The sequence below is a fragment of the Poeciliopsis prolifica genome, unplaced genomic scaffold (genome assembly GCF_027474105.1).
Source record: "Poeciliopsis prolifica strain line A6 unplaced genomic scaffold, Auburn_PproV2 SCAFFOLD032, whole genome shotgun sequence".
Classification (NCBI taxonomy): domain Eukaryota; kingdom Metazoa; phylum Chordata; class Actinopteri; order Cyprinodontiformes; family Poeciliidae; genus Poeciliopsis; species Poeciliopsis prolifica.
In genome coordinates this window covers 3,373,238-3,398,053 of record NW_026562407.1, presented here as the reverse complement: position 1 = coordinate 3,398,053, position 24,816 = coordinate 3,373,238, and the positions used below count along the sequence as shown (strand labels likewise).

Genomic DNA, 24,816 nt, shown 5'->3' with positions numbered 1-24,816 from the left:
AGAACAGATTTGTGGCTTCAGCTGAAAAAGCAGCAGGTGATGGTAATAAATGCCACTGAATGTCTGATAACAAACAGGTTTAACAGCCTGGAGAACAGCTACCCGAGTAAATTGGTACTGTAATTACTGTAAGGCTAATTTACCTTGCATATATTAACATCTATGTATAATTTTGTCTATGTTTATATAAAAACAAGTTTAAACAATAAAATCAGTTGTATTTTTGAAAAAGATTATACAAAAAGTGCTTCATCTTAAAAGAGTGCTGCTATTTCTTTCTCTTTATTAAAACTAAATACTACCAGTCCAATCATTACATTTATTTAAAACTGCTGACCACTTATTTATAATTGTTTCTAATTTCTAACAGTTTTTACATCTCCTTTTGTAAGTGTTACTGGCAATTCTTCATATTGATGACTCATTACAGACATAAATGTGCATTTCTGCACACTAAATGTGAATTTTTCCACTCTTGATGCACCATGCACGGAGGACTCAGTGAAGATGGCTGTGCAAATTATACTTGATGATATCAATCGGTACTACTTAATGACAAACTGCTTCTTGTTGCACTAAGTAGCCAAATGTGATCAGATAAGAAATGCAACACATTAAAACATTTATTTGCATGCCATATAGAACAACACAAGTATGACACTTTTTTTGTACCACCAGTCCTTCACACAGCAACACAGAAAAACTCACAACGAGGTGAAATTTGATGAGACCAGTTCACCCAACTCTGAGTACACCTTAATATGAAGGACTGTGCACAGTGGAAACTGTCTTTGCACTATCACAAAAGCTAACATCTCCACTCTTGGTTGTTCAACCAATCAGCTCAGAGAAAAATTAATGGCGCTACTGGATTGGCTGCTTTGCAAATGCCAGCCAATGAATAGCGTGCAAGGTTATACTTTAGCTTCCCAAGATGGATTTTTCCTTGAATATTTTACATATACTCTGTGTAAAATAAGTAAATATGCAAATTTAAGCTTACTGCCGAATCAGCAACAGTGTATATTAAACAGCCAAGATAGTGTCAAAAAGATAGAAACTAATCAGTTCTTTAACTTCTTTAATTCCAAGAGATGCCTCCCATTTTTAGATTATTTGCAACGGAATTGTTTTGAAACCGTGATAAAATAAAAAAAATAAAAATAAAAAAAGAGGACATATGAAAAAAAAACAATAAACTGACCAAAAAAAACATTACAATTGTACTTTAAATCGGAAAAACAGAAGCTGGTGAAACTAGCAAAAGCCGGCAAGAGAAAATTTTAAAAAGTCAAACTGGTGCTACAGGATTAAGACTGCCAAGAAGCCAGCATTTTGTTTTCAAAGAGCTTTCAGAACCACCACAGGAAGTTCATTTTTTCCAGCAGTGAGTCAGTTGTGGCAGAGGCACAAAAAAAAAAAAAGCCATTTGGACGGCGACTGCAAGCTCAACACCACAGGCTGCACAATCAGAAAACGGTGACATTTGGAAAGGTGACGAAGCTGAAGAAAAATAAATAAACAATACAGAAATCATGAGTGATTGCTAATGTCTCTAAGTTGGAGACGGGAATGCAGAGGAGGCTCCACTGGCTGATGTTGAGTTTCACTAACTGTGTGTACAATTACTGAAATTTATGCATCTTTTCTTCGATCTAGACTTGGCCACTTGCGTGTGCGCACTTGTCAAATGGATTCAATTTCTTAATTTTCCTCCCAAGGATTACAGTCGTTAGCCAGAAATAAGCACCTGTTTCTTTCTAAGTCAAAGAAATTCTTAAGAGTGCAATAGATGTACAACAGTGTCATAAAAAGTAAACAAAAACCCCAAACAGCACTGCTGAAAGCGCAATGGATCACCAGATTTCGTTCACACAAATCTGATCAAGTTGAATGGAAATCCATTGTTTAGCAGACATCCTGTCATCCTCTTCTGGGTGCTCCTTCTAATTGACTCCAGATGTTCTTTTCCACGATACAAGAAAGAACCCTCTCAGCGACATGCCCCCCACTTATTCTGGCTGGCTCCAGCTTTCATTTTGATCATGATGCACAACTGCAGCTTCGGAGCAAAGACTTGCTGCTCTGAAGAGATTTACTGCATCATATCCATGGTAACAGCTCGCCGGTCAAACTCCTATTCAAAAGGAAGCTGCTTGTTAGACTCGTTATCGTTGGAAAAAAAAAGAAAAGAAAAGAAAAAAGCGAGTCCTGTTTAATATCCTTTGACTGAAGCTGGATAATTTATGTAATACCGATAATTTACGCAGCGAGTGTCCGGTCTTCTTTTGTAGGTGGGTGCATAAAAAAAGTCATGCAGTCAAACAGGAATGGACAGCTTTGTCTAGACAGCCGTTACTTGTTGCTTGCAGTCCAGATTTGAAGATCAGCTGACTGATATTCTCATCTGATTCTGAACAACTGGCACTAAAAGCATTTTTTTTCAAAGCTTCAAATATTCTTTCCTGTTTACAGATTTAACCTCTGACCAAAGAAAAAAATATATTAATGGAACCGAACAATTTTCAGCTCGACTCACCCCAATCAATGATTGAAACTCCAAGGTTTGTCTTTTTAGAAATTGGTCAAATGCACCACAATAAGTCAGACTGGAAACGCCACTGTTAGGTGTGCAAGTTTTTCTTGTTTCCAGTGTAAAAGCAGCTCTTGCAACCAACCCGCACCACACTATTCCTGGGCCCTCTTCAGTTGTTAGTCTGTAGAACGGTGGCACACTAGGTATGGGTTCGGGTGGAGCTACTGGCACCACACAACACAGTCCATTGAAAAACATCGGCCTACAACACAGTGCTTCAGATTTGTCGTTGCGGTAGCCTGGCGCCGCGTTAGGCTCTTGGGTTTATCATCTCCTTGATCAACCAATCCTGCACCGCTCTGTGGCAACAAGGCATAATAACCAACAATTACTGAACTACTGCTGATAATCTTTGCAAAACCAATGACAAGCTATGCAAAGAAAAGTGTTGCACAGCAGAATATATTCCATCTGAAGGAGCACAGAGTGTGAAACCAACCAAGGCTGATGTTTTATTTCAGAAATGAAAGGACATTTCTGAATGCCGCTGCGAACGTCATTTAATGGTTTACTGACTTGTAGGGAGTATGCACAACCGACATTTTGAAAGAATTTTTATCGAGGAAACGAGGTGTAGGTATTTTTATATGACTAGACAAAAGTAAGGAAAAGATAACCGACATGGTGTTTAATTAATGTCAAGTCGGAAATGTATTCAACATGGAATATATGAACGAGACAATCTGTTAATTTTGAGCACCAACATAAATGACATTTCACCTCCGCTGCAACGGTATGTTAGTATATGAAAAAAAAAAAAAAAAAACATCAGGACTGTGAGTCATACAGTTCTCTGAAAGCTTGAACGCAGCTGACCACAAAGCGTCACAGCAGGGGAACAAAGTACATTTAGCAGGAGAAAAAAACACACAAACACACACTTTACTGGGCAGCAGGCAATTCTGTTAGAGCTTGAAGTCTGAAGACCAACTAATAAAAAAACAAATAAAACAGAACATACTTAACAAGAGGACATTAAGCGAACAACACAAACCTCTCTTATGGAGGATTTTAATTATATAACCAGATCTGTTTGATTTATTTGTGCAATTTAGCTCATATTGACTGAAAAAGACAAATAATTAAATGTCAACAACTAATGAAACTTTTCATAACACACACAGCTGATGTTTTTGCCTCATCTTAGTTCTCCTCCATGATAGACACTCCTGTCAGACACATAAATACACAGCAAAGAAGAAGACTGATTTTTTTTAACAACAAACTCCAGGAGTATGTGCCATCAGTGTGTAGAACAGCCTCCTGCCGGCTGTTCAATAGGGTGGAGGATCTGTGCTACGGTGGGCTTGTTTGCTTTTCAAATATCTTGAGAACTTGGCAAGGAATCAGACACTATTTGAAATGCCAGAATGATGCAAAAAAAATAATAAAAATCAAGTGGCCTCCAGCAGAAATATGGGTAATAATTGGGTCTTCAAGCAGAATTATGATCTGTGGATAGAGGAATGTCCAAGGTTCCCTCCCATGTGAAACGATCTCAGATAAGTTGAAGAATGGACGTTGGGTTTTTCAATGCTTTCAGTGCAAGATTACGTAGTTGCAAAAAATCAAATTAATTAGACATTTCACACATCTGACTGATTTATGTACAGGTTTTGCTGAGAAATGCAGATTTGGTCATGGAAAAATAGGATGTGGTTTTGTTGATTAATACAGTGAAGCTGTTTCGTATCCAGGAAAGCTGCATCATTGCTAAAACATTGTGATAACTTGCATTTTTTCACTTCTCTTTCTGATTTGTCATAGTGACAGACTAATGAAAAAGGTGTAGCTCAGAGAAGGTTCATCTGATTAGCCATCTTTGATCTAAATCAACATAGGGTTATGAAACCATCTACCAGAAGGGAGAGAAGGCTTTTTTTATGCTGGTTTCATTTCATGCACAGAAAATCAAGATGATGTGGGAACAACCCTGAGCATCCTCTTCAAGACACTGTTACAACAACAAGGTGTCTTCGGTCAGAGTCACTGGAACACAGACATCTACAGGAGATTGTGCCTACACAGCCATCAGCATTTACAACAATTCCTTGAAGAAATGTTGAGAATTTGAGTTGCAACATTAATTTTCCCTTTAGAATTAATTCCAATAATTGTCACAAAGAAGCTCCCTGTTACTGCATTATTTGTTTGTTTTTAAGGAAGACAATTTTAACTTTTTGTAAAAGATGGATCCTCAGCAGGGACATCTCAGACACGGTGAACTAAAGGAATACATTATTTGTCATTTGATTCAATCTGACAGCATTTCTTAGTCGACCTGATCTAGAGCTTCCCAATTGCCACTCAAAGAGCTTTTATGCTCGAGCCACATTCACCCAGCAGCACTCGCATTCACCTGAGATGATGGGAGAGGGGAATCAAACCCACCACTTTCTGGTTGCAAGTCTCTCCACGACTTACCACCACTGCTACTGAAATGAACCCACTCCTGACGGACTTCGCACCATCCACCCAGCTGAAAACCCCTCAAGTCTCAACCCCACAACCGTACAATATCTCTCTCTGAGGTCGTCCATGATAAATAAACACTGATGCTGCCATAGCAACCTACGGCCTCCAACAATGCCAAGCTGCTCAGCCCAGAGCAGAGTAGTGTTACCCTACCTCAGGAAATCGATCTCAAGGTTTACCCTCAGCGTAGCTGACGTTCCCAGCAGTCCGCTCTCAGACTCCAAGGTCATTCAGACACGCTTAGGTTGCAGCTATAGATGTGTAATAAATAAAATGGTAGACATGGCTTCCTTTAACTATCCACTTTAATGTGCAGGAAACTAATAAACCCACAGTGGTTCCCAGAAATTGATGGGGAATTAGACTTAAAAGCCTTAAAAGGAATTGTAAACAGAAGTAAGCACAAACATAAGGAGTCACTTTCAAGCCAAAAATGATGAACAAAACTGGGTCAGAGGGTAAAACAACCGAGTCAGACGAGCACATTACATTTCCTGGATATAAATGTCTGTGTTGTAACTTGAGCCGCTGCCTCTAAAGGCTGAAAGGTGGTGTTGTGCTCCTCCTTGGCCATCTGAAAACCTGTTCCTCTGGAGCTGCTGAGTCCTGATGATCGAGTGTCACCGTTTTGTCTGGGCTGCATTCAGTGTTGCAGGGTCTCGATGACAAACCAACACAACACACACTATGCAGCTTTCATTGAAGTCAACGTTCACCAGTAATCTTCCTCGATGTGAAGTAAACAAATTGCTAAAGCTGCTGCATTTGCAACAACACTACAATGATTAGCTTGATTTACATGGTTCACTATGAGGATATTTTGAGACAGTGATCATTTTATTAACAATATTCATTTACATGGAAAATTGGTCATCAAAAATGGATGCATGGATGCATAATCACTAAAGATTTCCATAAGATATTTTTTACAGTCATCAGGCTGTAAATATATAACCAGAAAACACAGCCTGTAAAGAATTATGGAACAATAGGCAGGTGTTTATTCTCTTTAAGAAATTATTTTAAGCAATTATTCCCAGATAATTCAAGTTTTCAGGGGGAATCTTTATTGCCTTACAAGAGCTAAGTGTCATCTCCATCAGATGAAGCCAAGAGATGCTAGAAAAGCCCAGAATTTCCCCCAGAAAACTTGCTAATCCTGATGCTTGTGGCGCTGGAGCAGTCATCCAGCCGGCTGCCATGTTCTTGACTTAAAAAATGTTTAAAGTTGACAGAAAAGTTTCAAATTTCATTTGATAGTTACGCATTATTGGGAGACTAGAAGATTAATACCTAAACACAGATTAAAGGCAACAATTAAAAAAAAAAAAAAAGAACTAAAATGAATAAACAATGCTAAGTCTGGTGGGGGCACTAGTAAAGCCTGGTGGCCCGCCAGGCTTATAATACACCATAGGAAACCATGAAAGCCCCATCAAGAAGTCGAAATTTAACTTCTTCGGGAGTCATTTACTGATATCTAAATATCTAAACAAATAATCCAAATATATGTCCAAGATGTGTCTTAAAATTATTTATTCAAATTTGTAGAAAACTAGAAAAATAGCAGAAAAAAAACCCTCAAAAAAAAAAACATTTAAGCTCCTCTGAGCTCAGCAAAACAAAAACCCCATTTGGAGGAGACTTGTCTGCGTATCTTAAGATAAAACCAGAGAGGTTGTAATGGACGGCTCCAACAATAAATGAATCAGTACGAAAATAAGGAACTGACAGTTGTAGGAGTCATAGAAGTGACCAAATCAACTAAGATGTTTTAGAATTGCTGAAGGAAATTGTTCAATCTCTACCAGTTTCTTTCTTTTTTTTATTATTAATTTCCATCAATCATTAAAAAAAATATGGAACTGGCAAAATAAATACCGTAGTATACATTGTAAAACCTATGGACAAACCAGTTTGTCTACAACCAGTTTGAACTGCCGTGTTGCTGAAATGTGCTGTCCAAATAAACTTGAACTTTACAGTTATGATACAAGAGCACAAGGTTATAACAACATAAGTTTATATAATTAATTTACACTGAGGTTCTTTTTTCAGAATTAAGGATAAGATTTTTGTTAAACTAATTTTTTCCTCCGATAAAAACAGAAAAATTGCATGTTTGAAACAAAAAGTGGTACAAAATTCAATTTCCAATGACCAACTTTCAGAAACTGCTGAAAAACTGCTAACATGCTGAATTGGTGTTAAGATAATGCCTTTTGTAACACTGAATTCCTCAGTTTTCTATTCTACTGTATTTTTGATCCTCAAGAGACATAATGTCATTTGTCTATTGGTTATCAGACAAAGAGAAAAATGACCCTGCAAACCCTCAGGGTAGAAAAAACAAACAGGGAGCCATCTTTAAAATTAGACTCATCCTTACATGCTTACATTAAAAACTGCATTTAAAAATGTAACTTCTTTACGTCATTGTTTGTTTCATGGTTTGCCCCAGGATGATCTCATCCGTTTCACACAAAAGAGTCTGGAGGCTCGTTCCCCAGGCGTGAAAGACGCTCCCTTTGTGCACAAGCGAGCGTGCTACACCGGACAAGAGATGACGCTGCGCGTTTACGTTATTTCTGCACAAGCTCTGCCATGCACATCTGATCACAGCTTTTCCTAACGCAGTGGCTGAAGAGAACAGCAAATAAGAAAAAGAAAGAAGTATGCAGATGCTGTAATTATGCTGCAGACAGGTTGCTCCATCCATAAATATGCAGCCAAAATGGTTCCAGGATGAGATAACCCACAGTCTACTTCAAGTGGCACTTTGTAGCTTTGGGCTTTGCAGGATCTGGAGAACAAAGTGGCGTTCCCTGCCACCTGTCAACACAATATGGTGTCAGCAGCGGTGGCCAGACTTAGTGCAAGCTGCCAAGGTGGCAAAACCCAGATACCACAGACGAAGCGAAGCTCCACCTGGGCGGAAAAAGACAACAACCAGAAACTGTAGCTGTTCCAACCCTGTGGTGAAATAAACTAATAACTAGACATGTTACTGAGACACAACAGACAGCATTAGTGTCTTAATGCACTCCTTGTGCATTAAGACACAAAGAGTTTGCTGTATATCTGTTTTATGGCTGGGGATTAAGTTGAGTGATATACAGACATTATCAGTTAAAAACATCAACATTCTGCAGAGCTGAGCAACAAAAAAAAAGTTTCTGCAAGCAGCAGAAAACATGTAGTTCACAGCAGGTTTTTATCTCTGCTTTTTAAACCCTGGTAACTATTTAAACCACATATTTTTATTTTTTTTATTGCGAGTATAAGTAGTCAACAAGATATCTGTACTAACCACAGATAAATGGATAATAATGCTGCATGTTAGGAATTTAACATGCCTTGTAAAAAAGTCTTCATACCCCAGCTAACAAAGAGCTTCCCCACTATGTTTCACTTTGTGAATGTTTGTCAAGTTTGTGCTAAAAAATGTTAGCGTGGTCTTGACCTGGCCAGAGAACCTTCCGCCACACATTTGCCATGTTGTCTTCATGGTTTGTCACTGACTTTGGTTTTCTTTCAGCATTGATCTGAATCTTTCCACTCTTCCATTAATGCCATCAGTTGTGCATCACTAAAGCCTTGCATCAGATCCTCCTTGAAGGATTGTTTATCTCTGCAGCTCCTCCAGAGTGGCGTGGCCCTTCTTGGCTGCTCTAATTTCAGATGATGGATCGAACAGTGTCCATTAAGATGTCATCAGCCTTGAATATTGTTTTAGAGCCGACGCCCTGCTTTAAGCTGCAGTTTCTGCACCATAAACCCTGACCTGTCTGCTGCGTTCCTTGGTCTTCACAGCGCCGTTTGTTCATTGATGTCCAATAAACATCAGGATTAGCTGGATTCATACGGATCACCAAGTGACTTTGACTGCCATTGCACTGGATTTCATTTAGTGGGGTCATAGTAAAGATGATGCATGTCACACTTTTCGAAAACCATGTATTGTCTTCTCCACATACCAATAATTGCAATTTAAAGAAATGCTTAGCGTTTATAAGTTCATACAAAAAGTGCTTGTCATTTCTGCAGCACGACAAACATCTAAGAAACTTTGCCGGAACTTTTTGCTTCCCTCTGGCACGAGTTTCCTGGTCGATACTTTAGTCCAATGGTAGTTTTTTTTTTTTTATAATAGCTCCAAAACTAAGTGCAGGTTCTCAAAACCGAATTGTCGTCGATGCATGCATAAACTGCAGAGGCACGTGTTTCATGGGTAGGTGTGGTTTCTGAAGCAGAAATGACGCACTTTAAGCATTTGATGATTTATATCAACAGTCGACGCCTCCACGTAGGCAGCACATGACTGCACAAGGCCAGCGCCGAGTCCAATTCGCTGGCTGAAGTTTGCTGGTAAATATAACCTTTTGAAGTGGAGCAACAATGCACCGGGAGCTGCAGCGCAGAGCGGAGCAGCTACAGCGTGACAGCTCTGCGCTGAGGACAGAGGACAGAGAGCCCTCTTTCCACTCCGAGCAGGAGAGCCTGACAAGCCAACTTCACTTCTTCCAGCTCAGCCAGAAAACAAGTGAAACAACACTGCGAGGGCGGGAGGAGGGAAACCGGTTAGCTAAAAGCTTGTTTTCTTTCTTTAGATCACAAGATCCACCTTGGTGATCTCTGGCGAGACACAGTCTGTCTCAAGTTAATATGTATTAGGATGCACTGGACCGTTTCAGGCACGGCAGGAACATGAAACCTCCACTGTAGCATCAAATCTGTAATCTATTTAATCATTTAAGTGTAACAGAATCAGACGATAAAACCTGAAGGATCCTCGAGTCAAACAGCTCATCTCTACAGGCCGCAAACAGCAGACCTCGGTACTCACTGATGTAGGAAATGCTAGACGTTAGTTCATATTTCAGGAAAAAGATAAAGATTTGCCGTTTAAAACAATAACTGAACATGTTAGCAATCAGCTAAAACACAAAGAACTACCAAATTTTAAGAACTGTTAAATTCCTCTTTCTATAAATAGAAATAATATTACAAGAGTATATTATAAAAGCAAATATCAGGGGCGACATACTCAACACGCAGTTATACAGGTGAAAATTTACACTGAACACAATAGTGAGGTTGCAGACGACAAGAATTGAAGTTGAAAATTGTTTTGACAAAACTGAATTTGCAATATTCAATATTCAATCGCTAAAAACATTTCTGCTTCAGAACTGGTATTTGCCACACAACAAACACTCATACTGAAGAGTCAGAAACCTGAAGGAAATGCAACCCAGCAGCAGCAGCCGTTAGCAACACCTGCTAACTCTTGATCATTTCAAAGGGAGAGGTTGCTGAAGGTTTTCTTGCACCACATGCCGAAGCAGCTATTCCTTTAGGTAAACATTCAAGCAAACTTTCATTTCTACTGAAGCAGTGCAGAAAAAAGAGAAAGTGTGAGGGAGCAGGTGGATGAGACTGCAGATGGGAGAAATAAAAGTCCTGATCGTTTTATGGACCTGAGCGCAAGGATTTACTGCCTGCAGGTTTTATTGTGCCATATACTTGGTGTCGAGGTAATAGTCAAAGAATTTTTAAAGGGAGATGTTCCCCAAAAGGTGAAAAAACAGGATTGTTTTGCAAATATGATGCTTAAATAGTTTTAAATACCATGTAATAATTCAGTGTTCTGCTGAACCACTTAGCTGTATCTGTGAAACTTGACCAGTAAATGTGCACGTCTTTGGCTTTGGCCATTCCATAATTACAAACTTTTTGAATTGACAAAAAATTATTAGAACAAAAAATAAAATAAAAAAAGAGGGGGGAGAAAGTGGAATATTTGAAGGAGAGAAAGTGCAAGATTTCCATCTTCTTGTTGTTTGTGTTTATGGGTTTCAGAAAGGGGAGAGGGCTGGTCATGTGCCATTTGTCTGGTCATGTGACTGAGAAAGCGATGCAGCTCAGGACTGAGGGGTGTTCAGATGGAATGAAGAAGCAACGCCAATGCTTTTTTCTCAGTGTCCAAAGGGTAAGGAAATATAAATATATATAGTAAATATCAGATGTCCCCATTTTCAAGTCAGGGCACCAATAATTACAAGCAGTTTCTAAGAAACCACCAAGACATAATTAATCTCATAAACTTGCATCAAAGCAGCAACAAGATATAGTAAACTCACAGCAATATCAGTTAAATAACTGGCTTGAAGCTGCTATGAGTACCCAACATCTTCAACCCTGAAGAAACTGAATGCTCAACTCATTACCCGACAATTAACAAGGCACTTGCAACTGTTCTTCAAAATCAAAGAGGACAAAATATTACGAAGTCTGAAGGGAATTCAGGAGCTCAGGAATTGTTTGGTTTCAGAGGAAACGACCGATTTGGTGGCGATCACGACCCTGGATCAGCACTGTGACCCGTTTGGGACAAGATCAGCTTCTCTGTGTTTGCCAACTCTGCCACCAAACTGGTTTCAGTGCTGAATCGTTTTTATTATTTCTTACCGAAACTCATAACAAACGGCTTCCGATTCCCAGGCTCAGTTAATAACATCCTTACTCTTAGTTGTAGCTTGTGTTTTGGATTAGAATCAGCGTGAATTTGCAGAATCAGACAATCTGCTTCTGTGGTCAGATACTTCTTGTTTCCAATCCCAAAAACCTGAACTGGCTATATTCTACTGTCATCAGGGGCTGACAGTGGAAAACAGAGGCAGACACCTGCAGGTGATTTCTATTAACAATGGATCACAGTGCCGAGTCAGTGGAATACAAGGTTGTCTGTAATAATACCAGCAGCAATCATAAGCAACAGAGAAGGTGATTTGTGACTCTAGAGAAGCTGAAACTGTAAATAAAATGAAAGTTAAAACTGAAAAAGAGTTAGAAGTCACACTGAACACACTGAACAATCTGGCCGACATGCAAAACGTCTACATCATTACGCTGTGAGAATACTTCATATATAAATATAATTGTATTTGAAAAGGCTTGAGGATTCTTCGTCCAGTCTGACTTAGCCACTCTAAAAACCATTTGAACTGGACAATTCTGTAATTTTATCAAAAAACTGCGTGAAAGTTTGTGATTTTAATATAATAAAATATGGAACACTTAATAAATCGGAGTATTTGTTAACATATTGTGAGCTATATATTTATTTATATTAAATCTACTTGGTTTTGAACAGCTGAATGAAAAGATCTGATTAAACTCATCTTTCCACAATGAAAAATAAGGGCTTAACAATTCAAAACAGTGAAATGCATCAAGATGAATTCAATTTAAGAAATGAATCATTCGTTGAATCAATTCAGGAGTTCTGGGTTTTTTTATTTTATTTTTGCAAGGAAGTTAAGGTGCAAGTGAGTATAATAATGAAACCATTATTGCAGTGAGTTGTCTGAAAGTCCCTGTTCAAGTACATGTTTTCTTGGTGAAAACCACAGAGCAGTAAAAGCTACATTTAATTTTCCATTTCTGAAGGTAACTCTTCTCCTTTAAATCTGTAGAAGCTAATTTGGCTAATCTCAGTGGTTTGCTAATGTTTTTTTTAAGTTATAGATGTAGATTTAGACTTCCATACCAAACAATCTGTAATTAGATGTGAGAATTGCTGTAGAGATTTATGCCATTTGAGGGATGATAATTGAGATCTGACTAAAGCAACTGAAATGCGAGTCAAAATTCAAAACCAACCACTTGAAATTCAAATTTGCATCTCATTCTTCCGCAACAATTACCTGAGGCAACTCTCGCATTCATCCAGATCCTTATTTGACTTCTGCCTTGGCAACTACTTCTTCTTGCTCCTGCTGCTCCATTATCCAGCCCACTTCATTTCCTTAGTCACCTGACAGTGGCTTAGGACAAGCAGCGGCGGTGACAAAGTGCAAGTTCAATGTACACAAAGCCACAGTGCAGCCATGACCCACTTTCCACCTGCAGCCTGTGGCAGAGCGACGCAGCACAAGCGTTCCTACGTCCGTCCACTCCTCTTTTCCATCCCCTGTCGAGCCGAGCCGAGGTTGGCTGAGAAGTTATTGCTGTGTGTGTGTGTGTGTGTGTGTGTGTGTGTGTGTGTGTGTGTGTGTGTGTGTGTGTGTGTGTGTGTGTGTGTGTGTGTGTTTCTACGTGGCATTTGCTCTATGAGTTCAGCGTTTCTCACACTCCACGATTATCCTGTCAGGATGCAAGATTCCTGCTGCAACCTCAGGTGCCAAAGCACGACACATTCAGAAAATCAGGAATGCTGAATGCACATACACCAGGAAGTGACACACACATGAATCACCGATGCTATGATGAGGAGGATCAAGAAGGAATCTACCCTACGGGCTTCCACTCAAGAGCCAAGGTACCTTGGCCGTAGATTTAATAGCATTTGTCCTCATTATCCTCCCACACAGTCACAGTTGGGAGCAAAACCTTCCCAAACTCATATGATTACATAGACTATATACATTATAAATGCATATCAGAAGCTCAGACTTATCAGCATGGATATAAAAAAATGTACACAAAGGCACAGTAAGTTAAGTTTTAACTTAATTTAAAAATACTTTACTTATCCCAGAGAGAAATTGAATATTGTTGTAAGTCATCATTACAGAGTTATTGCGGATGGTAGCAGTCAGTGTTCCAGCAAACCTGACGACGCCTCTGACTGCAAATGGTTGTGTGACAGTTTCATGACTGGCTCAATATCCGAACAGCAGAGACATTATTAGCAGTAGCATGTCCTGCTAATCCACCTCATTTGCTTTGCCACTTCTCTTTAAATCTCAATCTGGCCGAATGGTCAGAAAGTCGGTCAGGGAGACTTCAGAGGGTCATTACTCTGTAACCACCATCAATCTTTGTCTCCTCAGTCTCTTTTAAAGTGGTCAGCTTTTCGGCAAAGACCCATTTTTCTGAACATGTTTGGGATTGTGTGAACTGTAGCCATGTAGCTCCATGTTTGTCTCACTTAAATTGATTGCTTTGGCAAATTATTAGCTTTTAAAACATACCAATGTGCTTAGGACAATTGTCTGGTCGGATCACCGGACTGTGTCCAAAATCTTTGACCGTCTTGATCCAAAGTGGAAGTCAGAAGAAGCACATCTTGCTGGCAATAAAAGGTGTTTCTCTGCAACAGACTAAGAGCCACTTATCAAAATATTGCTGGGGTTGACCTTATTGGTATAATTTTAGGAATTGTTTGAGAGGGTAAAAAAAATAATCAATGAATTCAATCTTTTATAAGTCAGCATCTGTTCGGGCAAGATAACTTTTAGCCAGGATGGAGCCGCATAAAGAGAGATAATTACCTGGATTAAGGCTCGTCGCTCACTTCAAAAGGAAGTTAACAGTTCCTCATCGTGTGCACAGCTGCCACCATATAGTTAAACATCAACACCTCCCTGGCATAAATGGCAAGTTACACAAGCTTGTATGAAAATCCAAGCAGGAAGTCCAGAGTGGGATCGCGCCTGAGAGCAGACACCTGCGGAGGTTCAGACAGGCAGATTATCAGGCGTCAAGGAGGGCCCGAGGAGGAAGAGGAGGAGGAGGAGGAAGGGCTCCTGGGTTCCCAACTGTTGCATCCGAACCCAGAACTAGGTCAACGTCGATGCAGGAAACGCTCACCGCCGCGGCCAAAACAAAGCCAGTTTCCTCCTGAGCGGAGATACGTGGCTCTGCCAGTCTCTCTCTCTTTCCGCGGTGAAAAGTGGAGGCGCAACACCCGAAGTCAACCGACAAGCCCCAGCAGTCTCCTCCAAGTAATTTCGCTACCACTTATGATCCCTGCAGTTTACTCCCGTTTGGTCAACAGTTGCGCCATATTGTAAAACGTGAGAACTCACCAGCTGTTTACGCTGCAACAGGAGACTATGTTGACATGTAGGCAACTTGCTGTTTCACCGCTTTATGTATCCCGTTTCGACGAGGACTTTGTGCACGGAGAGAAGCCGATGCTGGTTCTTGGACTCCTTATCAAAGTTTGCGGGCCACTTCTTCTCACACTTTCATCTGAAGTTGTCGGCGGAGGTAGGCGCCATGTTTTGTGACTGCGCTGATAGTTTTGTCGGCGATCTTTCTTCCTAAACGCCCCTCTCTCTCTCTCTTTCAGTCTGGAACCGCCCAGCGAAGAGGAGCGGCCACAGCCTGTCCCCACTTTAACTGACACGGGCGACTTGCCAAAACTGTTAGCAAGCGTACGGGACCGGGTGCTTCCGGAAGTTCTTTTCAAAATAAAAGTCAAACGTTTTCATCGAACAAGTAGTGTACGATTAAGTTTAAATAGTTTTTATTAGTTTATCCTGCATCATTAAAAGACGTATCTTTTCATCAACTGGCTAGAGGCCGGGCACCAATCCATCGCAATAAATAAAAATAAATGCTAAATATTTTTGAGTTACTTTACATTTTTAATGCATTTAATAAATCATTTAACATAATATAAAGACGCCAATAATTGCTCACATAATTGAAATCCACAATTATTAATTAAAATCTGAATTCATTATTCAGTGTACACGGTAGTGTAATCGTTAACACTCTAATTCAGACCTTTATTATACAATTTTTCACTTTATTTATTAATTTTTAGCTTTTGTTTTTTGTTGTATTAAGGCCCAAAAGTAACACAATCCTACAAATTCAATTCAATTATTCTTAAATATTTTATTGATCGATTAGAAAAATGTAATAAATCAATAAATAATGTGTTGCTTTGAAATAAAAAAATAAAGTTTTAAAAGTATTGAATAAGTTATCTAAAATTATGTTTCAGTAATTCAATAATATAATTTCACAATTCCATTAAAAATTACATTTGTAATTTGCTTAAAATAAAGCTAACTTTATAAGTTAATCAGTATAAGATGGCAAAATTATGGTTGTATAGGTTTACCTCAGTTGTAAAAGTCCTTTGGAGCCAAGATCTTGACTAGTTGTTCAGATTCGTAACCACTTTGGGAAGGTCTGGTCTGTAAGAAAGCCAAAACTTTTTTCCTGAGGATGAAGGAAATGTGCCTCAGTTTTCAGGAACAAATTAACCACCAAGTTTCAATCCTACAATTAACCGGAAACTGCTGAGACACTGGCGAGTGTTCAGGGTGAAACAAGCGTGGCATTGCTTATAAATGACAGCAGAAACCAGAGCTACAAAAATATAATTCGCACTAGAGAAAAAGTCTTGCAGTCAGACAAGACAATGCCGGGGCTATGGAGAAATCAGTGAGGCTTTTAAACATGAGCACTGTTCTGTCAAGAAAGGCAGTGGACCCGTCATGCTGTGGGACTGTTCAGCTTGTTTGTGGAAAAAAGAACTCAAGGTGAAACCTGGAAGGGTCATTTAACCAAATATTGGCCGCTTTAGAGAAATATCCTTCATACTCATTTAAACCGCCAGTCTAAAAAGACTAAAAATTCTGTTGTTTTTATCTCGCATGTGGCCAATAGAACAACGCTATTAATTTACAAAGCAGCGGTAACTTTCGCTTGAAGTTCAAATCCAAGGCGACCAATAGGTAATACACACTTCCTGTTTTCTCTCGGGGTTTTTGCGCCAGCTTGACTTTTCAATACGCCACCTTGTTTCTGCAGCGTCTCACGCCCCCCATCGTCTAAAGGGTGGAACTACAAGAGGAACAAGTGTCGGCTTCGTTTTTAACGTCAATTCAAATTTAATAGTTAGTATGACATTTTTCAGGCCTTCGCTGATTTGCTCACAGGTGTTTCAGCCTCCCAAACAAAATCAACTTCAGTTCAAAAAGATTTTTTTTTTTTTGCAAAGCTTCCATGTTTTCAATAGTTCAACACAAGCCAACACAAGTTTTACATTTGCAAAGTTTATTTTATTCACATTTTCCTCCACATTGAGCTACTTGGGATGACAAAGGTTAGAAGTTAACAAATCTGTTTATTGAACCAGTTCATGAATTATTCACTCAGCCCAAATTAGAGCCAAGCCAGAGTGCAACAGACGTTTAATTTTTAGTTATATACATTTCAAGTACAACACAAATTAGAATTAAGAGTCCAAACTTTTAAAGAGAACAAGGAGGTTTCTCTTAAGTGCAGCTAACATTTCATGTCGTCTATCGGGGAGAAGGTGATCAGGGTCGGCAGGCTGTATTCTTGCTTCGTCGGCGGGGAATCCGGCGAGTCCAGAGTAAACACCTTGTTGCGTTTCCCTTCTGATGCTGCAGGTTCAGCCAGCCAGCTGTCCTCCACACGAGACGTCTTGTAATCTGGTGAGGTCAGATTTAGCTTCGTCTTTAAGGCAGGGACGAGCACATCTTCGTCTTCCTCGCTCGTCAGAGCCACAGCTTCGTCCTCCAGGTCCAAACTGTCGCAACTTGGCATTTCAGGCAGGGTTTCGTAGTCGAGGCTGAACTGAACGGCGCTGCTGCCGGTGCCGCTGGGGCTGTCGTGGGCGTCGGTGTTCAAGGTGTCCCAGAGGGGAGGAGACTTTGGGAAGACGAGCTGTTTACAAAAAGAGGAGCTGCTCTGATTCGCGAGCGTCTGGGCGGAAGCGTCGGGGACGGCATCCTGCAGCCGGCCCACAGGACTGAGCCGGTCCGTTATAATGTCCTGCAGCTCGGCCAACCAGGGCGCTTTTTTAGCTTCGTCCTCTTCAACGGCTTTTCTCCAGGAGGTCTTCACATCCATTACTTCAAATAATAACAATAATAAAAAGTACAAGAAAAAATATTTGATAAAATATTTAGAGAAAACATCTTATGAAGAAATTACAAGATTTCACGACAGTGAATGAACATTAGGGGGTGGCAGCATCATGCTGTGGATAGCCTTCCTTTAGCAGGGACAAAGTTAAGAATCCGTTTCTGACCTGAGGCAGAGGTTCAGCTGACAGCAACCTAAACTAGAGAATAGTTTGTTTTAAAGCATATTCATGCATTGGAATGGCCTAGTCCAAGGGTCAGAAAGCTTTTCCATTTAAAGAGCCACTTTTTGCCCCCAAACCTACAAAATTATACTCAGCTGAAGGTGCAAAAAAAGGGGAAAAAAAAGAAATTCTCAATATGTACTGCATAAAAATTACACAAGAAATTCTAAAACACACGAGAAAAGATTTAATTAGGATGGTGCAAGCATTTGATAGGTCAGCATAGTGCAAAGCTAGTTACTTTTACACCATTGTTGATATTAAAAGCAGATTTTGCATAGGTACCTATGACAATTTCTTCTTGGATCCCAAATCAAAAACCCATTTTTCTATTTTGTAAGAGGTGAAGAGAACCACAGGTTGCAGGTCCCTGGTCTTGTCAAACTCCAGACCTACAACTAAATATGTTAAGACCTTTAAAGTATCACTTTCCCTACTTTATATTGGTTTGTCAAATAAGTCCCAGGCGAATACATGGAACTCCAACATTTCATATTGCAACCAGAGATCAGGAGGAGTAGAGATGTTTTAACTCACTTAAGCTCTCCGGCGTGCGCGGCAGCTGCTTCCTAGCAGTGAAGGGATCCTTCTGAAGGTTGCTGAGGAGATCCTCCAAGGCCCTCACTCCAGCCTTAGGAGGACTCGTCATAGTTACAGCATCTGCAAACTAATGAGAAACGATTGTACAGCATCACTAAAAACGATTTTGTAATCATTTCTGAGAGCAGCCATCAACGTACCTGATCAGCGAGGTTTTCATGCTCCAAGTCTAAAATCTCAGTTTTTGTCTTCAGTGGCGCCATTGTCTGGTGGGTCGTCTTGCAAATGTTGGCCTGGCATGAATAATTAAAAACAGAATGAAAACAGAGTAAATCCAATAGGATTGGATTTTTAAGCAGCACTTACCTGAGGCGGCGGCAGCGGGGCAGCTGATGGCTTTTGCGGCGGTGATGGCAGAGTGTCAAAAAGCCAATCCAGAGACGCCTTTGCTCTCGATACTTGAGGGACGACGGGACGTTCAGAGGAACCGGACACAGTTGGACTAAGAAAGGAATAATTTGAAATACATTGTGCTCAAGAATTTCTTAAATCATGGATTCCAGCTCAGGTGAAGTTAACCTGGTGCAATGAGGCACATGTCGATTGTCTTCAAAACAATGTTTAAGATACTAGTTTAAGGGCGTGAAACAATTCTGGAAGCAGCGCATGTTCAGTTTTTAGTTTAGCAGGATATTCTGTACCACATTAAAATCTCATCTTTAATATTTAAAAAGTCTGATTTGCCAAATTTGGACATTACCTTTTCTGTTGTCTGAAATAAGAACATTTCTCAGTCAACTATGGGCAGCTCTCCCAAAATGACAAAATCAGGGCCGATTTATCAGTTTACCAGTAGTTAAATGTGGAAAAGGCTTCAAGTTTGTGGTACTTTATAAAATCACAACATTTAAAGACCTGCATGCTTGTAAAAGATGAAAAAAAAGGCTTTACAACCAAGCAATGAACAAACTACAGCTTCTGATGGAAACGGCTCCATCTGATAGGTAAGCTTTCCTCTAATATATTGAAGGGATTAGGACCGATTAAATTGAAAACATGTCAAAGTGTCTGCTCCGTATCTGTCCGTGGCGATTTCTCTCAATTCGCCGCGGTCATCAGAAAGCAGGGATGCTCTGGGGAGGGCTAGTGACAGACAGACCACTGCTTGGGTCTGTCCAGGTATCTGCCTCCCATCAGCAGCCGCTCAGCCGGCTTACCTTCTGATGTCAAGACGTGTTTTCACATCTTCTGTCGACTTGATCTCTGCAGGCTTGTCTTCGGAAATTATGCAATTAAAAATGTTATTTTTTTTTAAGGAAAATATAAAACTGATTTGGAGAAGTATTCCAACTCTGCTCACCAAACAATTTTGCAGGAAACTGAGAAAAGACAGTATGACTATAAGAAGCCTCAGGAGCCGGTTCAAAAGACAATGGAGCCATCGGTGAAAGGAAACCGAGAGCCTAAAAGAAAAAAACAAAGATCCAGCTTCAGGGTGAGTGGAACTGGATAAAATGCTAAATTAATCCTGTCAGAGTCTAGAGGGTCAACTCACAGGATCTTCATTCAGGAAAGACACGAGGGGTTTTTCTTTCAGCGTTTGCATCCACCTCTGGTCCCATTCGGCCTGAAGCTCTGTGATGGCACTCCTGACTTCTGGAATTTCCTCTTTGGAAAGTTTCTGCCTGAAGAAATAACAGCAGAATGCCCAACTTTCAGATACAGAAGAAAAAAAAAAGACTTCTCTGACTTTTATAGAGCACATTAAAAACAGAAGCTGACTCAAGCGCTTTCCAATTGAGTTAGTGGTGCTGACCTGATGAGGTGCAGGTCCTGCAGCACCCGGGTCATCTGGTGCAAATGTTCCTGAAGGCGGCATGCAGCGGGCGGTGGCTCTGTACCAGGAGAGACCCGACTCCGCTCTTCCTTCAGGAGCTGCAGCGCGTGATTCAACAGCTCCATCACACACAGGAGGTTCAGCTGGCCCGCTTCATACACACTACCTGAAGTTAACTGGGAGGCAGAGATTTTTTTTTAGATTAGAGCACTTTTATACATTAGAAGAATAGCCCCCAGTGGAGCAGAGGATAAAACAAATCTGATGATACTGGAGTACTGAAACTGTAAGCACATAAGTTTTAAAATTACAATCAACAAGACTGATTCTGTTTAATAAGTCAGATTAATTAAAGTGCAAAGTGTTACACACTTACAAAAAGTAGATAAATCAGTTTCCATCAAATTGAATTTTCTGTTCTGAAGATATTTGGAAAAATCTGTATTTCTTCAGTAGTTCAGTGATGCCAACCCAACCAGAGCCACCATCTTTTATTTAGCTGGATTTTGAATTCAGGTCGACTCCGAGAAGGGATGAATGAATGAAATAAATGTTTTGAAAAATAAATACAGTCATCTGTAATTTTTTAGAATATATAAAAAAAGAAAAAAAATTGTAATCATGGTGGTATGCTCTGAGTCATTTTCCCTTTAAAAGAACCATTAAATGTGCGCTGGTTCTTCCTGCAGCAAAACTTCCCAGTAACCAACCAGTTTCCTCCTAATGTAATGATGAAAATCACATCAAAAATTAAGGCATTCATTCCAGAGTGAATTTGCAAACTTCTGGAACACAAAACCTTCTTGAACAGCATAAAGGCTGCATCACCATGCTAGTACTAACAAACACAAATGCAGCCGTTTACTCCGACTCTCACCTGATGTGGGAGACGCTCGATTCTGTCCACCAGACAACGAGGAAGCTTGAGGACTCGGTTTGTCCCATCTAGGATGGACTGATCCACATCTCCTTTCAATACGCTTTCCACTGCCGCCTGCTGCTCCTGGATAGCAGAGAGCATTCCCTCGATGGCCGACCACAAAGAACGAACCTTACAGGAAAAAAAAGAGGGCAGGTGGAGCTTTAGTTCAACTTTTAATGCGACTTCTCACAAAGTCAAAGGCAACTAAGTTTTATAAAGAATTTAAAATAAATGTACGAATCTCTGAAATTCTCAGATTTAAATCATGCAATCATTCACAGATGAAGAAACACCAGAATTGCATCAAAATTCTAAAAATATACTTAATACATAAAAGGTGATCAATTTAAGCTGCCATAAAAGCAGACACAAGATATTAGCATATATTTTAAAAAACCTAAACTTCAGAGCCCATTTATGGAAAGTTTATTTATTTACTTTTAAATAATCACTGCACCTCTTTACGCCTGGCAACAATATGCTCTGATTTAGAAAGGCAGAATCTACAACAAGCTTCAGTTGTGTAAAAACATTCCGTACCTTTTTAATCTTCTGAGAAAAGGACTCCGCATCCCAGGGAGCCTCAGAAACGTGACGCCTGAGAGAAAGAAAACCCTTGTTAATGTGATGCAGAACGACTAGCAGAAACTTCAAGGAGACAAATTCAACCTACTTTAGGAGCTGATCGTACTTTGAACCATCCACTTTGAGGTCTCTTATGGACTTAACCACAGCCCTAAAATTTAAAACGGAAATAGAAGATATGCATAAGAACAACACAGTAAACAATACCTTGCATAGATGGTGCAAGTCAAAGCTTTAAATCCAAATAAAAGATGACAAAGGAAGAGATTTTTCCGTTTTCCAATTCCTGTTGATGGTGAATGGAAAAGGCTGCTGTTAAAAAATAGTATGTGGGTGGAGTTTGCTGATAGAAAATAGCTTCAGCTACTACACAGTGACCTCCACCTGATTAAATTATGTTTCACAGGTGAGACAAGAAACAGAAAGTAAAACTAATCAAACTGAAAGAAAGGAAAAAAAAAACAGGGAACTGAGAAAAAAGAAAGACGACTTACTGAGCTCGTGTTTGGTAGTCATGGAGAAAACGATCCTGATCCACAGCGGCTTTCAAAAACCTGCTGCGCACGAGATTCAGCCGTTCCACTGCTACATGTGGAGTGGATGCAGGCATGGCTGCAGCCTCAGGAGTCCAACTCTTATCTGGCAACAAGACAAGAAGTTAAAGTTCCAATGGAAGGAAAACAACAAGCTGCAGAGAGTAGGTTAATTGATGATAGAGTCCTCTATAAGCTCTACCTGTGACAAACGTCTTCATGTCCTGCTGCATCACATGGGTGGCCAAATAAAGCATCAAGCTGACAAACTTTGGACCACCAGGGGACAGAAACAATGACATCACCACTTTAGATCCAGCGTTGGCCATTTCATCCTGGAGTAGATCATATGGAGTAAAGCATGTGAACAAGGACATTTCATTTTTATCCCCGTACTGCGTTGTGTTCAGGCCAATTTGAATTTAACACATGATTTTTGAGATTTGATTAAAAAAATTTTCAGGGTAAATATTTAATTTTCACCCGTGAAAATGCTTCATGCAAAACAAAATGTGATAAACCTCAAAGTGGATGAGCTCTTTCTCATGAAACTGGGTGGATGGGGCTAGACAAAGTTTGCTTTGTCTGCAGCCACCAGTTAAAAATATATATTTATATCAAAAAACTTTGAAGAATCATCACACTGAGAATTAAAAGTACCTTGGTTTTCCAGTGGGGAAAAAAAACATTAAACCTGGGCTGACAGCTAATGTAGCTTCCATTGGTCAGTGACAAAAATGAAAGGAAGTAAAGCTGAACTAAAATTACCTAAATCAAACTTTTAGAAGTTTTAGGTAGAATTCATTGTAAGTTGTTTTTCCCCCTTTTTAAATGTTTGAACATCAGCATTAATTATTATGTAAACTATAGATTTCACCATGATTTCCCGCAGCCAGGTACAAGTAACCTTCCGGAACTCAGCATCCGCTTTGTGATTCACAACAGGCCAGCAGTGCCTAAAACAAAGTACATCCGTTATGTTAGAGAATTTTTACTGAGCATCAACAACTGATCACAAATCCTACCTTTACCTGTACGACTCGTGAAAGCGAAGGGGATTGAGTTTCTCCAACAGGAAACGGGTCACCAAGTAGAAGGCTTCTTTGTTCGGTTTGTTGAACATATTCCTGCTCGCCACAACAGAACAGCAAACACGACCAGACACGTTAACGGTCAGCATCCTTTTCAGGACGTAAAGAGTTGCTTCTGGTTTTGAAGAAATGATTTAATCAGTGACTAGTTTGAAATCGACGGCGGTTTTTACGAGTTAAACTCGGGAGTTGCATCAAGAGTGACAAATTTGTCAAAACACAAAAACATGATGAACGCTTCAAACGTGTTGTATTTGAGTTTTCTGGAATCACAAAGCGTATTTCAAACCATACACACCATAAAATATGTTTTAAAAAATCTGTAAGCGGTGTGCTAAGTTTAACCTGAGTAAAATCAACGACTTTAAGCGTCTCGTCAACCAAAAGCAATAAACTTACGGTCCAAGGTTGAGATGTTTGATGTTGACTGGCTGAAATCCCAAACCGAGAAGAGCAAACCACAGATACTGTCCGTTTTTCTTCTGCATTGGGATCGAGTTGGCCATGACTCGGAGCTGGAGCGGCCTGCTTCGTCTTCTTTAAGCACCCACAAGCCACGGCTAGCTACCGTGTTAGCTTTAACTTCAATGTTTACTCTCTGTTAAAAGTGAGGTAATAAAAAAAATCCAATCGAAACGACAATAAAACCCAGAACACTGTCGATTTTACCCCCCGTAGCTCTCACAACCACTGAGAACAGCGTCTGTTTCAATCTTTCTCGGACAGAAACAGGAACAGGACAGCAGCACGAACACAAACCGCCAATTTTTCCAATCATTACCCGGATGTTGTTTGTAAGTACATCCGGTGGTGGATGAGCTTGTAAAGTAAAAGCATCTGTGGAAGTCAGCAGAAAAAGACGAAAGTATAATTTGAGTCTTGTTTTATTCTCTGTCTTCCAATCCAAACCAAAAACAGAATGTAGTGTTTTGTCACCTCACCTTCTCCCCTTCAAAATAAGAGTATACATTCAGATGTGAAATATTGTATACGTCACATCCAATTTTCCCGTCTTGGTACAAATAGAAATCTGAATTATGAGCTGAAGTTCAGAATTACATTAAAGTAAGCCTCTAAATAGAAGCATCCATTTTTCTTTCAAGTGTAAAACCGTAATTGATACTTAACTGGGATAATTTCACAATAAAATTGTGTACAACTCAAACCTTTATTCTGAACATAATTCAGTATTGAAAACATTTTTTTTAACAAAAGTACCAGTGTAATCCTGATACTAATTCTTATAGTGTACCTCTCCAGGAATCCATTGTGTCCTGATTCACCAACATGCAGAGTAACTTCAAACATTCTCTCCATGCTTCTACTTTCAAAGAAAACATCACATCTTTTGTGCATTCCTCGCACAATTCCC

At 39.8% G+C, this 24,816-nt stretch overlaps 2 protein-coding genes and 1 non-coding gene across 6 annotated transcripts in view; all 3 read right to left on the bottom strand.

Annotated features, from left to right (window-relative positions):
* The window catches only part of dennd4c (DENN/MADD domain containing 4C), a 40,136-nt gene extending 25,144 nt beyond the window's left edge, over positions 1 to 14,992 (bottom strand). For 2 of the 3 annotated variants that reach the window (XM_055050957.1, XM_055050959.1), the window contains exon 1: positions 14,887 to 14,992. The gene's annotated coding sequence lies outside the window, so the exon portion shown is untranslated. Of the gene's footprint in view, positions 1 to 14,349; positions 14,567 to 14,886 lie in introns of those variants that run through there. The other variant, XM_055050958.1, reaches the window with a different exon arrangement.
* A 1,863-nt stretch (positions 14,993 to 16,855) lies between these two features.
* haus6 (HAUS augmin-like complex, subunit 6) lies at positions 16,856 to 24,222 on the bottom strand. 2 transcript variants are annotated; one of them, XM_055050955.1, is made up of 16 exons: positions 23,844 to 24,222; positions 23,385 to 23,480; positions 23,231 to 23,309; positions 22,556 to 22,688; positions 22,315 to 22,459; positions 21,909 to 21,971; positions 21,776 to 21,833; positions 21,191 to 21,364; positions 20,293 to 20,489; positions 20,032 to 20,161; positions 19,837 to 19,939; positions 19,694 to 19,751; positions 18,843 to 18,978; positions 18,677 to 18,769; positions 18,474 to 18,603; positions 16,856 to 17,700 (listed from the first exon to the last, which is right to left on the bottom strand). In XM_055050955.1, exons 1-16 carry the CDS (start codon positions 23,948 to 23,950, stop codon positions 17,108 to 17,110), a joined length of 2,295 nt encoding a protein of 764 aa, XP_054906930.1. In that variant the 5' UTR covers positions 23,951 to 24,222; the 3' UTR covers positions 16,856 to 17,107. The 2 variants fall into 2 exon arrangements, with proteins under 2 accessions (XP_054906930.1, XP_054906931.1); XM_055050956.1 differs by lacking the exon at positions 23,844 to 24,222 and having other exon boundaries at positions 23,379 to 23,441.
* Positions 19,539 to 19,669, bottom strand: LOC129373349 (small Cajal body-specific RNA 8). Its single transcript, XR_008607352.1, has one exon. It is a non-coding gene; the product is annotated as a small Cajal body-specific RNA 8 (non-coding RNA).
* Positions 24,223 to 24,816: the final 594 nt, after the last annotated feature.